Source organism: Rhinolophus sinicus, chromosome 12, assembly GCF_057876585.1.
Source record: "Rhinolophus sinicus isolate RSI-liver-muscle chromosome 12, RSI-T2T, whole genome shotgun sequence".
Lineage (NCBI taxonomy): Eukaryota > Metazoa > Chordata > Mammalia > Chiroptera > Rhinolophidae > Rhinolophus > Rhinolophus sinicus.
This window is the reverse complement of record NC_142512.1, coordinates 3,543,448-3,559,274: the sequence shown is the minus strand read 5'-3', so window position 1 is coordinate 3,559,274 and position 15,827 is coordinate 3,543,448. Positions and strand designations below refer to the sequence as shown.

General features: G+C 43.0%; 1 protein-coding gene across 4 annotated transcripts in view; it reads right to left on the bottom strand.

Annotated features, from left to right (window-relative positions):
* Positions 1-15,827, bottom strand: part of TOP3A (DNA topoisomerase III alpha) — a 29,040-nt gene that overhangs the window by 10,381 nt on the left and 2,832 nt on the right. For 2 of the 4 annotated variants that reach the window (XM_019753735.3, XM_088801864.1), the window contains exons 2-11: positions 10,681-10,740; positions 9,689-9,762; positions 8,534-8,609; positions 7,700-7,808; positions 6,215-6,358; positions 5,898-6,068; positions 5,528-5,628; positions 4,262-4,336; positions 2,265-2,347; positions 1,129-1,336 (exon numbers count right to left, since the gene is read on the bottom strand). In XM_019753735.3, coding sequence (XP_019609294.3) covers positions 1,129-1,336; positions 2,265-2,347; positions 4,262-4,336; positions 5,528-5,628; positions 5,898-6,068; positions 6,215-6,358; positions 7,700-7,808; positions 8,534-8,609; positions 9,689-9,762; positions 10,681-10,740 — 1,101 coding nt within the window. Of the gene's footprint in view, positions 1-1,128; positions 1,337-2,264; positions 2,348-4,261; positions 4,337-5,527; positions 5,629-5,897; positions 6,069-6,214; positions 6,359-7,699; positions 7,809-8,533; positions 8,610-9,688; positions 9,763-10,680; positions 10,741-12,299; positions 12,439-15,827 lie in introns of all 4 variants that reach the window. The other 2 variants (XM_074320607.2, XM_074320606.2) reach the window with 2 other exon arrangements.

Below are 15,827 nucleotides of genomic sequence, written 5' to 3'. Positions count from 1 at the left end.
AATTCAGACATCAAGCACTTAGTGAGGCTCAACCCATCAAAGCCCGGAAGATGTTCATACTCATACCCACTCATTCTCCTTCGAGAATGTATTCAAAGGAAGTACCGAGAGATCCGCATTTATGTGTGTATATATATATACACACACACACACACACACACACACACACACACACACATATACACATTATATATATACATTTATATATTTATAAATGTTAACTTTAGTACATCAAGTATCAAAAAGTTGTAAACAATCCTTCAAAAACAGATTTGGCAAAATAAATAATGGCACATCTATGCAATCCTTAAGTACCATACTTTAAAATAGTTCAGCATATGGGGAAATACTCATGATGTAAAATAGAAAAAGTAGTTTACGAAACTAAAGTTATAATTTTATTGTAAGAATTGTATATACATGCATAGAAAAAAAGGTGGTTTTCGGTAGGAGATGAGATGACAGGCAATTTTTGTCTTCCTTACAATCTTTTATATTTTCTAAATTGTCTAAAATAAACATTACTTTCAAAATCAGAAATAATAACATACGTAATGAAAAGAAGGAAAAAAAAAAAGACCAAAATTTACGTAGCTTTGCAATAAGCCTGCAGATGTCAAAGAGGCATAACTAGCTTGGGCCTCACTGAGCTTATTCCCAGCGGAGAAAAGCACAGACATGGGACAAGCTCAAGCACAGCTGAGTGTGACAGTCCTGGCGTGACAGGAGTATGATGTGGAAGTTTCGGGAAGGCGATGGAAACTGATCTTAGGAAGATGAATAGGGTGTTTCTAGTCTACAAGGGATGGAGAAGGTGGTTGTGTGGGGGCTGTGGAAGGGCGCCCTTTGGGTGTGCAGGAAGCAGCGAGGCAGCAGCGGGAGCCGACAGAGTGGGGACGTGGGTGGGGCTGGGGAGAGAGCAGAGCCCACCCTGGGCGTCTTTCATGGAAGCCAAGCAGGAGATTGTGAAATAGGAGAATTTCGACCCTGACATCTCTTTTCTAAATGGAAGAGATACTTCAAAATCACTTAGTTCCTACAATAAGAGCCCACGGAGAAAATTCACATCCCACTACTGACCCCTCACCTCCCTCTGGGTTCCAGCAAGCAGCAATCAGGGAAACCAACCTGTAAGCTGCTGGTGTATTTGGTGGGGTGGATGGGAGGGTGAGCTTGGTCAGACTTGTGCCCGTTACGAGGGGTGGGGGCACCCCGCTCTAGAATGCCCCGGGCAAAGGCCCCCCAACGTGGGTCTGAGGTCTGCTGCTCCACCAGTGCTGTGAGGTTTAAGTCTTTGGGGAAGATGTTTGTTTCAGTTCTTGGATAGCTGATGTACCTAAAATGAAGGCAAACAAACAGAACAAGAAATTGGTCTATAAACAACCGAATTAGATTGAAAACACCCACTCACACCTGCAATAACCCATCCGATCCAGCCAACTCAACCGAAGACAACCTTGGTGACCTACGTTGAGACAAGTTCTGAGATGTGCCCCCCTCCCCTGCACACACACTCAAGGGGGTGAGAAGCAGCAGGATCTCCTGCTGGGACACGCAGAGAAGCCGAAGGATAAATGACAGGCAGCCGACAGTAGGGCACGCTCACTATAGCTCAGCGCTGCCGGCAGCTGTGCGGCCGAGGCACACCGTGGCTCCAGCATCAGTCTGACAGTAACCCCAGGAGGAGCCCCACGGCCCTGACACCTGCAACAGTCTGTGCTCCTTCAAATACAGAAACAACAATGCTGCCCAGTAACTTAGAATATGGTCCCTATGCCTACGTGATCACTTTCTCTTAGCCCCTTACACATGCGGAGAGTGTCTGCATTCTGAGTCAGACGAGTCTCTGAAAGCCAGTATGTATTTCACTTACAGCACATCCCAATTTGGACATTCCATAGGGAGCTGTGGCGTGTGGCCGCACACTGGTCCCTGGATGGCCCTGGGGTGACCCTGGCCCTCAAGGCTGATTTCTGACAGGCAAACAACTTGGATGGGTGCTGCTGTCACCTGCCAGGGCCCCAGGGGAGCTGCTCAGGGCTCAGGAGTGGGATTGGAATGTACTCTATGGGCTCTGATTTTAGGAAAAAATTTGAAATGCCTTTTCCATGATCAGAAAATAGAAGTCAGTGTCAACATTTTTCTATTTCAGAGCTTGGGTGACATCTACCTAGACAGTTTGTATTTCCCCATAAGGTCTACTCTATAACATTTCAGACCGATAAAAATGCACCAAATTCTATTCCCAAATGTGGACTATTTACCCTTGAGTGTAGAGCTTCTCAGCAATCCTCATGGTGTCTTTAGCATTGATTCTCAACTTTCGAGAAGCCAGCTTCTCAAGCTCCTGTGAAATGTGTCGACAGGCATGTTAGGGTGCAGCGTGGGAGTCAGAGGGCACCACACAACCACACCACCCATCGCCAGAACTGCCTGGCCCGTCACAGAGGGAGAAACACTGTGTTGCAGACAGAGTTCTGGGCCTGCCAGGCAGAGTCAGATTCTACTCCAGTGCTCTGACTCTGACATGCAGAAGCAAGAATTATCCAGGAAGCACGCGGGTTCCCGGGCCCTGAGCACTAGGGATTCTGCCAGAGGAGGGCAGGCAAGGAGGCCGGAAATCTGTCTTTTTTAACAGGCATCTGACACACTGCTTCTAACCCAGGCAGTCTGACAGCCACACTTTGGGAACACCATCCGGGCCCACCAATCCCCCTGGATATTGAATCCCATTCTTTCAGGCCTCCTGGGAGATAATTGCTATCCTTTCCCCTTGGTGACAAAAACCCTGGTGTTGGCTACATGTGAAAGCACATTTAACCAGTGAGGAATAAAACACAGACGCCTTCTATAGGAATCCTTAACTCTCCCGTCATCCCTTGCCACTCCCCCGCCCCACACACGTCACACTCAAGATAAAGACTGCATGGCCCACTGGTGCCCGACTGTTTCTCAGCCTGCCATTCTGCAGGGTCAGCCTCTAGAGTTAGCCCCCACATGAATTATACCCTGGATTTTCCTGCAAAGTGGTGACTGGGAAGGGACATTCCTAATGTGGCTTACTCAGATGTATCCCATGAGGGTGACTCTTTTTGAGGTCAAAAAATTTGAGAGGCTCATACAACAGGTATTTAAAATGATGCTTACACAGATGATACAGAAACACTGAAAAAAAAATACTTGGGTGGAAAAAACAAACTACTCCAATGATAACGCTATAAAAAATAGGCATATGAAAAAAATAGGAAAACACCAAGATTACCTAAGTGTTGCCACGCAGGAGCCTAGCCGACTGCCCCCCCACCCCACCCCGTGTTTTTCCTTAAAGAAGGAAGAGTCTGTGAGACTGTGCCTTTTTGGGACTTTGTTTTATCATGATGTTTGCACCTCATGTCTCTCTGTCTGGTCCCCAAAAGATAGTTTGCAGCCAAGGATGGGTAAGATTTCTCACGTGAGGAACAACCTAAGACACGCAGAACCATGTGGGGACTCCCAATGAGCTGCCTTGGAAGATCTGGGAAGGGGCCTTGCCTCCCCTCCCCGCTGCCTGGGAAAAGCCATTGCGGACTCTGGCTTTCCTCTCTCACCTGATTGTGAGAAGTCATGAGGGCAATAAAGATCAGCTCTCTCCGCTTAGCTCAACGGAACAGGTTCAACATGAGAGATTTGTCCCCAGGAAGGTGCATACCTCACCTGAGTTATCAGAGGGCTTTCCGCTCTGGCTGCTTGGGGACAGGGATAATTGGCTTGATTCACCTTTGTGACATGATAGATGAGTCTCACAGACCGTGGAAAAAACAACGCTACTTCCTTGCATGATTATCAATAAAAGCCACCAGTCGGTCCGATTCCGGGCTCCAGTCTCTTGTCAGGCTGTGAGACCCCCTGGCCTTCTGAGATTTAACTGCATTAAATCTCTGTTTCTTTCTTTCTTAAATTTTAACCTAATGCCGCCCCTTCTCGCTCCCTCACTGCCCGTGTTGCGCTGGACGCAACACATAAGGATGGTGAGACGATGGGTGATTTATCTTCCTCTTTCTGCTTCTGAAACTCCACATAAAGCACTTATATTGCATTTATTAACTTAAAAAAAAAAATCCTGAGGCAAAGCAGGCCATGTTCTGGGCTTTGTGTTTCCCAAGCACGTTCCTGTGTGGCCCTGTGAAGGGTTACACTTCCTGTCACTGAGCCAACATCCACGGCAGGGCCCTGGTGCGTAAAACAGGAAGTCAGGGGCTGGCACAATCCTTCCCACACATACCACAGTGTCCAAAGCTTGAGGCCTCCACTTGCTCTTTGCCTTACAGCTCACCTCCACCACGGTTGCCCTGGGATCCTAGAAAGCCAAGAAAAGCAGAGGCCACTTTCACCTGCTCTTCGTCTTCCCGCTTTCCGGCCCCGACTCCCCATTCCCAATCACACGCCCGCCAGCACAGGCCCCGCTGCAGCTGTGAGCGCCCCATGTAATGTTGGCCTATAGCCCACAGTGGGGTGGACACCATCACCACCTTCCCACGCAAACCAACTTCACGAGCCCTACAGTGCCTCCTCCAGAGCCTAGGAAATGCAACAGCCTGTGTGTCTCCTTAGTGTCCTATCTCACACGCTCAGTGTTACTATTTTTCTTTTTTTTAAATTCTTAATACAGAGTTAGAAACAGGAGACATTATAGAATACATGCTGGAGAACTCTAACCTTAAGACCAACTTCATACTTTTAAGAGACTTCACATGCACAAAGTTTGTTAATGAGAATATTTGTGTATCAAAATCTAAATTTCTTTCTCCAAATGGACTGGGACCAGGTGCTCAGAATATCCCACCTACCACATCCTAGTAAAGCAACAAAAGGGGCAGGTCATTCTGACTGAACAAATACATGCGCAGTATCACGGAGCTGCCAGCTGGTTCTGTGACCTTCAGGGTCAAGGGGTAGAGCAGTGGACAGACAGGGTAACTCCTGGGAGGCGGCGTGGTCTGCAGGAGCTGAAGTCAGACACACAGGACCCAGTCCATGACCTGTCCCTTATGAGCTCTGCTGTGGCTGTGCAGTTCCCTCCCTCTCTAGCTTCCTCATCTGTAAAATGGGGAGAGCATCACCACCCACACAGGTACCACACGGACTAAGGGAAACCACATGTACACATAGTGTCTGGCACGCAGCAGATGCTCGATAGTCATTCCTGTCCCTTAGCAAATGGACACTAAACCTGCCAGTGGACACAGCTGACTCATCAAACCTAGAGAGCAGAGTTTTATTTAGGCTCCACTGTGTGCAGCTGCCGCTGAGCTCCTATGTGGCCAGACGGCTCAGTTGGTTGGAGCGCGTGCTCTCAACCACAAGGTTGCTGGTTCGACTCCCGCAAGGGATGGTGGGCTGCGCCCCCTGCAACTAAGATTGAACATGGCACCTTGAGCTGAGCTGCTGTCGAGCTCCGGATGGATGTCTGGAAATACACACTGTTCCCCAATAAAGTCCTGTTCCCATTCCCCAATAAAATCTTAAAAAAAAAAAAAAAAATTCTTACCTCCATGCATAGCTGATAGAGGACAAGACAAGCTGTGTGGTTAAAGAGACGATGCCTTTTCCAGTTAAATTCTACAATGCCGTCTCTGTGGTCATGAGTTACTATTGGGAAACACAAACAGGAAAGACACGACTCAGAACCACATGGTACGACAGACATTAGGGACATTACAGTGAAACCCAAAGGAATAGGAAACAGAGAAGATCACTGAGGAAACGGGTGGGTTCTGAGTATTACAGTGGAGTAGGGTGAAGGGCAGCAAGACCAACAAAACCCCACACATTTAATTAGAGCCACTGAGGTCCCACGGTGCCCTCGCTAGATGCTGGGCTGTTGGGTTCCGTATTATAAACAACTCCCCCAGCCCTACCTTTAATTTTGTGGAAGATTTCTGGTACAAAAGCCTGAATAGCTTTAAATCTCTCCACCACAAACCCCAGTGTTGGGAACTGGCAGCTGCCGTAACTGATCAGCTGCTCTGCCAACACCTCGGGAAAAATCTTTTGCAGCCTCAGAGTCTGGAACCTAGTGAAGGCAGCTCCTGGAAAGTGAGGATGGAAGGAAAGAAGGAACAAGGAAATGAAGGTCAAAGCTAGCTCCACATGTGGACACACAAACCTCAGCGTTGGGTCTAAGCCAACAATGGCCACGTGGGCCATCACAGGAGTCAGTCCGTGGGCTCCTTACCGATCCTCAGGTCCAGCTCCCGCCTCACGTCCACAGCGGCGCTCACTCTCTGATCAGGCTCAGTCAGGTTTTCACAGGCTGTCTTAACAGCTCGGGGGGTGATCTCAGAGAAACGGGCTCTCAGCACCTGCAGGGTGGGCTTTACTGTGGAACAGAAAGTGGCACCGAGGTCAAAGCCAAGTTACACTGCCCTCCCATCATCAAGGGCTCACTTTTCTTAAACCTTGAACGAAAGGTAAACCAGTGCTCAGGTGTCCAATTTTACTGATTAGGTTACTGATTAGGTTACATTGACAGTATGTTGTCTAAACGGGAAACTTCACTCTAACCATCAAACTCAGTGTTGTCAGAAATGATGGTGGAATAAATAAATAAATAAATAAATAATGGTGGAATAAATTTTTAGCTATTAACTAAAACTCTCTTGGTGAACATTTCCAGACATTAATCTCACTTGCTCTCTTAGACCTTTTGGGAAAAGAAAACTGTTAATTAAAAGGTCCTATGGGGGAATTTCATGTCCTGTCATGGAAATAACAGACATATACACTATGCCTGAAAGTGAATGTATTTAAATCCTAGGAGTCATTGTAGCTTCAGACACAAAAACACTTAGGGAAAATAGAAACCCCACATTGTGAAGCCCGAGACTGGTCTGCACATCGCTTTGTCTACATTACCTGAAATCACTGACCCTGTGAAGAGGCATTTATGTTCACGTCAACAATCATTTACTATGTTGAGGCATTGTATAAAGAATATGAGATTAAAAAACAAATGGAATTTTGCACACCTGAAAATTATATACCGTTATTAACCAATGTTACCCCAATAAATTAATTTGGGGCCGCCGGTTAGCTCAGCTGGTTAGAGCGTGGTGCTCTTAACAACAAGGTTGCCAGTTCGAGTCCCACATGGGCCACTGTGAGCTACGCCCTCCACAACTAGATTGAAACAACTACTTGGCTTGAAGCTGATGGGTCCTGGAAAACCACACTTAAAATAAATAAAAAGTTTAAAAAAATATTTTTAATTTAAGAAAAGAGACAGTAAAAACAAAAAAACAAAACACATGGAACATTCTAGGATTATTCTTCATACTTTACACATGGTATATACATTCTTTTGTATACATATCATTTTTAAAACCATCTAGTCCGTGTTCTGGAGGAGCTGGCACTACTAGGGCCTAACACCTACCAAACCCTGGGCTACAGCATCTATGCCACTTGTCAGCTCATTTAGTTCTCACGCAGCCTTGGAACTGTGCCAGACGGGCCTGACTTTCCAGATGAGGAAGCTGAGCGAGATTCCCCAGGGTTCAGTGACTCGCTCCAGGACACACAGCCAGTGAGACTGGCAGGTGGGTTCAGGAGGAAGAGCATACAGGGAGGAAGTCAGGCAGAGCCACTCGCGCACAGGTGCAGGAGAACCATCTGTTTTTGTGGACCCAAAGTACAGAAACGCAGAAGCGGCATCACTTACCAGCCTTGCACACGTGGATAACCTCGAACCCGATATTTTCACCTTCTCTGTCACAGTCGGTCCAGATCACCAGGACCTGGCACTGCCGACTCTCTCGTTCCAGAGTTTTCTGAAGTTCCCGGTGAGGAAAGAGCAGTGAGAACACGATCTGCAGAGCAATTACTTTATACCCCTTCACTGAACAGATCTGACTGAATATTAATAGTGTTCTTGAAATATGCTAACTTGGTGAGAAAGAGACCAGAGAAAACTTTTTTTACCAGTCCTAAGGATGGTGAAGAAACTAGTAAAATCCTCCAGCTTAGAATGACAGACCCATTTAATGAGTTTCTAGAAGACTCATTTAATAAAACTACACTAGCATGAAGGAACCTAAAACTCAGCTCTAACATAGATGCATAACTCTAATGGTTCTGGTTTAAAAAAATGAACGCTTAATTGAGTTTCATGCCAAGGTTTCCAGTTAGCAGTGAGCTAACACAGGGCACCAGACTGCTTGAGAACTCACAACTTACTGTCAAATGATCATGTATACTTTGTAGTCTCTTAATCCTAACTAGGGGTGGGGTGGGAGTTAGAATTAATAATTTAACAATACTTATTTTTAAAGTTTATTTCAACAACTACTATTCATAAAAAGGCTTACTTCAGTCCCTTGGCCACTTAGTTTAAATGGCTTCATTTATATGATGGGTAGGAGTGATTTTTAAAATCATGGTACTTAGTTTGGTGGAAAACCTTATCTCTAAATTCCAACGCATTATAGAAATCATTCAGTTCAATTATTTTATGTTTCTTCAACTCCAGTGCTATATGTCTCCCAAAAGAGCCTACCTTGATGTCTACAAAGTTCTCTGGGCAGTACTTTTCAATTTCTGCTTCAAAGAGGGCAACGGGATTGCAGCTCTGCCTAAAAAAGAAATGAAAACAAAAAAATCCCACCTCAGCCCATGATGGCAAGTCCTCCATTACTAATGAGAAAAATTCACTCCAGGACACTCATGGATGGATCCCCAACAGCAAAAGTCCCACATGAAAATGCCAGAGAATTAAAAGCAAGCCTCTGACCCTCTGCACAATGTACTTTCCACTTCCCATGACAATTAATAGAAACTGCTAAGGAGAAATTTTAGAACCCTTTCATGCATATACCCTGTTTCCCCGAAAATAAGACCTAGCCGGACAAGCAGTTCTAATGCGTCTTTTGGAGCAAAAATTAATATAAGACCTGGGATTATATTATATTACATTACATTTTATTATATAAGACCCAGTATTGTATTTGTATCTGTATCTGTATTGTACCTGGTCTTGTAATATAGTAAAAAATAAGACTGGGTCTTATATTAATTTTTGCTCCAAAAGACGCATTAGAGCTGATTATCCTGTTAGGTCTTATTTTCGGGAAAACAGTATCTGCAATAGGATAAATGCAATCCAAAGACTGCATGAAAAAATTCTGGCTATTTTAGGGAACACGACTAAAAGTAGCTGTTTATTCTAAACATATGGTAAAAATTCACAATGTCTTGGTCACTGCTAGGTCTCTATGGTTCGGATCCTCCAGAATTCACACGTTGGAATCCTAACACCAAAGTGACGGTGTTAGAAGGTGGGACATTTGTGAGGTGATGAGGTCATGGGGGTGGAGCCTCATGAATGGGGTGAGTGTGCTTATAAAAGAGACCCCACGCAGCTCTCTAGAACCCCACCAGGTGAGGATGCAGTGGGAGGTCAGCAGTGTGCAAACGGAAGGAGGCCATCACCCAGCCGCTGGCACTCTGAGCTCCTGCCAGCCTTCAGAACTGGGAGAAATACAGTTGTTTAGAAACCACCCAGTCTATGGCATTTTGTTACAGCAGCGTGAGCTGAATCAGTCATCTTAGTACTGTAAGTTATACAGTAAGACCAACATGCCTCAAAATTCCTGTAATGTTTTACAACCTGCTGTAATAATCTCAGAGTCCCTCCCCTAGGGCTGGTACTGACCATTTGCGAAACCGCATCTGGAAATCATCAGCCAGCAAATGTCCAGAAACTGAAGTCATTATCATGGTAACATTCTGAATGATAACAAAATTCGAGTTAGTCTTTTAGCAATTAGCTTTTGCCAAATCATTCAAATAAAAGGGAGAAACTTCTATTAAAGAAAAAAAAAAGTAGTTGCAGGGGAAGGAGGGAGGAACAGGTGGAGCACAGAGGGTTTTCAGGGCAGTGAAACGGCTCTGTATGATATTATCATGACGGATATGTTTATATACACATCTGTCCAAACCCATATATAGTACAACATGGAGCGAATCCTAATAAAACCACGGACTCTGGGTGATTATAATGTGTCAAGGTAGGTTCATCAATGATAACAAATGTACCACTGTGGTGAGGGACGTTGATAATGGGAGAGGCTGAGTGTGTGGGGGGCAGAGCGTATGTGAGAACTCTGTGTACCTTCCCTCAATTTTGCTGTGAACCTAAAATTGTCCTAAAAAATAAAGTTTATAAAAAAATAAAACAAAACAAAAACCAGATGATTGGGAAGAAACAAACATAAATAAAACTCTTTGAAGCCAAAAGTCATAGTAACACAATCACCATTCTAATTCTAGTACCATGACACTTTTTTATAGCACTTCAAACTTCTTCAAACTATTGTACGTTAGCCTCTTTCCTGTTATAAAGAGCTGAGACGGGACCACGTGTTATTAAAAAGAGACTTCCTTATGAATGAGAAAATGATTGCCTGTCACGGGGATCTTTTGGTCACAACAACAGTTCTTCTTAAAAGATAGTGACATATTCTACAATGGTCAGGCTAATTCTTCTTGATTAAATAATTCTAAAATACAGCAATTTAGGCAGGGTTTGTAGTCATCAGCTCCTCTTTTTCAGCCGTAACTAAAACCCCAGGGAACATACACCAAAATGGCACATGGGTCTAAAAGTACACTTCAGTTTCATGATGGAAATATTGTAGTACCTACCTGGCCGTACAGATGATAATCAAATTCATAGATCTTATTGAATTTAGAAAGTCCTTCCCTCTAGAAAACAAAAACAAAGGAAACACATAAATTTCATAAAAAAAAGATTCCTTAGCATAAAGATCAAGCAAAACCCTGCTAAGTGAGAATATTAAAACTGCAACAGTATTTCCCATAGATAAAACCTAGGGTAAATTTGAGGGACCACTAACACCATTAAGTGGTCCCTCAAAACACAGTTTCAAGGATGTACTTGACAGTGTCCATGGAGTTCTTATGTTGGAAGTAAACCTCGAGATCAGCTAATACAACATCCTTTTATAGATGAGAATGGACTTGTCTAAGGTCACATGATAAATTAATGGCTGAGGAAGGGTTAGGGCATAACTCCTTTGATGATTTTCTCCTTCCCAGTCACACACATTTCTACTACTTCCTGGCTATACAGTTGCACCAGTAAACTGGTGACCATGGGCAAACCATTCACTTTCTGAACGTGTTTATTCTTAAATGAAGTTATCTCTAACGTCCCTCTGGCTCTGAAGTACAGTAACACATGAAGCCCAGTCAGGGCTGGAATCCAGTCTACACAGCACTACTTTAGCTGCACTTAGGGATGAATAAGAGCCTCTCTAAGCAGATAACACCTTCTTCCACAAAGGGGTTAAAGTACAGTTGACCCCTGGACAACGCAAGGGCTGTGGGGGGTGCTGAGCCCCCACAGTCAATAATCTGCGTATTACTTTTGACTCCCCCCAAACTTAACTACTAGTAGCTTACCGTTGACCAGTAGGCTTACTGATAACATAAACAGTCGATTAACATTTTGTATGTTATATATACAGAGGGTGCCAAAAAAATGTATACACGTTTTAAGGAAAAAAACTGTATTAAAATTACGCTGAATGGTAACCACTTTGAGCACCTCTTGTAATTGCAGACGTCAAACGTGACTTGTATTCATCTTTTGTTATCGGTATATATTGAGTATTACAATTTTAATACAATTTTTTTCTTTCTTAAAATGTATATACATTTTTTTGGCACCCTCTGTATACTATATACTACATTCTTACAGTGAAGCAAGCTACAGAAAAGAAAATCCTATTAAGAAAACTGTAAGGACAATACATTTACAGTACAGTATGTATTTATTGAAAAAAAATCCACGTGCATGCGTGGACCCATGCAGTTCAAGCCCGTGTTATTCAAGGGTTAAGCGCAGTTTGCATGTGAGTTTCACACTAACACTGCGCAGAAGACAAGAGAAAGGCAAACTGGGAATGGGGGCCAAGAAAGACCAGTGTCGGCAAGATTCTCCCTCAGCCTCACAAACACAACTTTTCTGTGGGGAAGAACATCGAATGAGGTTCTTTGAGGCATAATGGCAAATTTGAAAAGGGAATTTATTTTTAGTATCTGCTACTTTAGAATTCACTATTCTCATGATGCCAAGAAGAGAAACTCCGCTCTATAATCTCCAATTACTAGTTAAGCCCTTTCAGTACAGTAGTCCCCCCTTATCTTTGGGGAATACATTTTAAGACTCCCAGTGGATTCCGGAAACTTCAGATAATACTGAACCCTATACATACTGTTTTTTTCCTTTACATACATACCTTTTCACTTAAAGGAAGCACTTTACAGCTTCTCTTTGGCTTGTCCAAATTGCCACATCACTACTCTTGCACTTTGGGGCCATTATGAAGCAACACAGGGTGACATGAACACAAGCAGTGCGAGACCGTGACAGCACACCTGCTAACGAGATGCTACTGAGCGGGAAGCATATACAGCACGGTATGCTGGGCGAAGGAAAGAGTCACGTCCCAGGCGGATGGAGGGACAGCGCGAGATTTCATCATGCTACCAAAACAGCACGCGATTTAAAACTTATGAATTGTTTATTTCTGGAATTTTCCACTTAATATTTTCAGACCATGGTTGACCACAGGTAAATGAAACCACTGAAAGTGAAACCTCAGATAAGGGGAGACGACTATAATAGAGAATAGAAATTGTCTTATCAATGGTTTCTACTTTTTTCCCTACTTCCTTTAAAGAAAGCACTGAGGCCTTCCCAAACAAAATCTTACATGGAGCCTCACACAAGGTGGACGTACGCTGGCTGCACGAGGCTGAGTCCGGCTGACACAACCTTGCCCCAGGCCAGCCCAAGCGGCTCCTGAGGTGCACATCCACGGTCCCTCGGGTCTCTTGGGAACACAGTCTGAAAAACACTGTTCTAATCCTCTTTGGGTAAAGACTTATCTAATGATGTGTGCAACCCCAGGTCCCGGCTCTCCTAGGCAGCCTCCTCTACCAATGGATAGTCTTGAGGATGTAAAGTGTTTTTCCTGATATTCTAAAGTTTCCTCCCTGTAATTCCTGTCTGAGGATTGGATGTGATTGTGTGTGGTTCCACTGCTTGGGTGAGGTGCTCAGGAGCTTTGGGCTGCTCCCAAATTACAGCGGCGTTTTGGAGCCTAGAGAAAGAGAATAAGCTAGTAGATAGACCAAGAATGTAACTTCTGTGATCTCTGTTGCAGTGCTAGCCACTCTATTGAAAAAGAAAAAAAAAAAAAAAGAGCCTAAGGCCCATCTTCTTTAAGCACTCTGGAGAAATTGATCATATTGCTGCCTCTGAACCTATAGTAGGGTTTCTTTTTTAAAGAGTTTTCCTTCTGACTATAAAAATAAAACCATGAAAAAATTGTGCACACATAGAAAAGTCCTCAAGGATCTGTAAGTTATCAGCGGTGGTTACTGCGGGTGGTGGGGATGGATTACTTGATATACTTATGTATTCTTTGAACTGTTCAAGTACTACGGTTTAAAAAAAAGAAAGATTCTATCACTTATTATTGAATTTCTTTCAAATATATACGTATATTACTTAAAACGTTTCAAAGTCTTTTCTATAACAGGTGTCTAATAATCTGTCATAAGAACATACAATTTATTAGCCGCTCTATTTCCATTACTAGTTCTTGTTCTTTTACTTCCTTGCTATTATAAAGCGGCAACGATCATCATTTGATTCTGAGTTGTGTGTATCTATGTGTCTTAGCACCGCTATCAGAGTTTAAGTCCCTTAACGGTAGGGATTACGACGTTTGATGTGTATTTACCCTTTGATTTTCATGAAGCAGGCTCTGTTTAGGGGATAAATACGTGACTAGGAACCGTCACTGTTGTTAGGGAGGTGACACACCATGGGAGAGATGGACAAACAACTAGATATCTTGATCCATGACGACTGCTATTATCAAGAGAGATGAAAATGAATCTGGAAACAGAGAGGAAACGGACACTTAGGAAAGACTTCACAAAAGAGGTTACATTTAGGTTGTCTTTTATTTTCTTTCAAAAGATGAAGAGCTCATCAAGAGAAAAGAAGGAAATTATCATTCCAGGAAAAAGGACCGCTTACACTCTCATTGTTTCACCATTCCCTTCCTTGCCATTCCCTCTGCTCCTACCCAAACTATTCCAAGGGTCTCGAGTTCAGGCCTCTGATCTCTCACCAGGGGAACTCCAACAGATGCCACCTTGACTCTAGCTTTCAACTCTTCAAATCCTCTGCCGCCAAAATGATTTATAAAATACAAATAGGACCTTGGTACTCCTCCACTTAAAACCTACATTGCTCATCTCAATTGACACATAAAAAGCATTTAATAAAAATTGAACACCCTTCATGATAAAAGGCATCCCCCCCCCCGCCCCCCGTTAACATCGTACTCAATGGTAGAAGACTGAAAGCTTTTCCTCTGAGATCAGGAACAAGACACGGATGTTCATTTTCACCATTGCTAGTCAAGGTGACTAGATTCTAACCGGAGCAATTAGGCAAGAAAAATAAATAAAAACATCCAAATCAGAAAGGAAGAAGTAGAACTATCTCTATTCACAGATGACATGATCTTTTTTTTTTTTAATTAAGTTTATTGGGGTGACAATTGTTAGTAAAATTACATAGATTTCAGGTGTACAATTCTGTATTATGACATGATCTTATAGATAGAAATCCTAAAGAAGCCATAAACTATTAGTATTAATAAACAAATTCAGCAAAGTTGCAGGATATAAGATTAACACACAAAAACCAGCAGCAGTGAAGGATCTGGAAAGGAAATTAAGAAAACAACTGCATTCTTTACAGCATCCAAAGGCACAATGAAAATGACAATGCAATGCTGCAAGAAATTAAAGACGTAAATAAATGGAAAGACGACCTGAGTCCATAGATTGGAAGTCAATATTAAGATGGTAATACTTCCCAAAGTGATCTATAGATTCAATGCAACCCTTACGAAAATCCCAACTCTTTTTTGCAGAAATGGAAAGCCGATTCTAAATTTCAAACAGAATCGCAAGGGGCCCCAAACAGCCAAAACAATGTTGAAAGAGAAGAACAAAGTTGGAGGACTCACACTGCCCAATTTCAAAACTGACTACCACGCTATGGTAATCAAACCAGGGTGCTACTGGCATAAGGACAGCTATAAAGAACGATGGACTAGAACTGATAATCCAGAAATAAACCCAAACATCTACAGTCAATTGATTTTTGACAAGGGTGACAAAACCATCCAAGGGGAAAAGGACAGTCTTCAACAAATGGTGCTGGGAAAACTGGATAATCCACATGGAAAAGAATGAAGTTGAATTCTTCTTTACACTATATAGAAAAATTAACTCAAAATGGATCAATGACCTAAATATAAGAGCGAAAACTCTTACAAAATTAAAATCTTTTGTGCATCAAAGAACACTATCAAGAAAGTGAAGACAACCCATGGAATGGGATAAAATGTTTGCAAATCATATATCTAACAAGGATCTAGCATCCTGATTATACAAAGAACTCTGATAAATCATAACAAAAAGACAAACAACTCAATTCAAAAATGGGAAAAGACATTTCTCCAAAGATACACACTGGCCAATAAGCACATGAAAAGATGCTCAGTGTCATTGTCATTTGGGAAATGCAAATCAAAACCACGAGATACTTCACACCCAGTAGGATGGTGATACTCAAAAAAAGGAAAAAATAATAAGTGTTGGTGAGGATATGGAGAAATTGGGAACATGGCTGGTGAGAATGTAAAATGTCCCAGCCATTGTGGAAAACAGTTTGG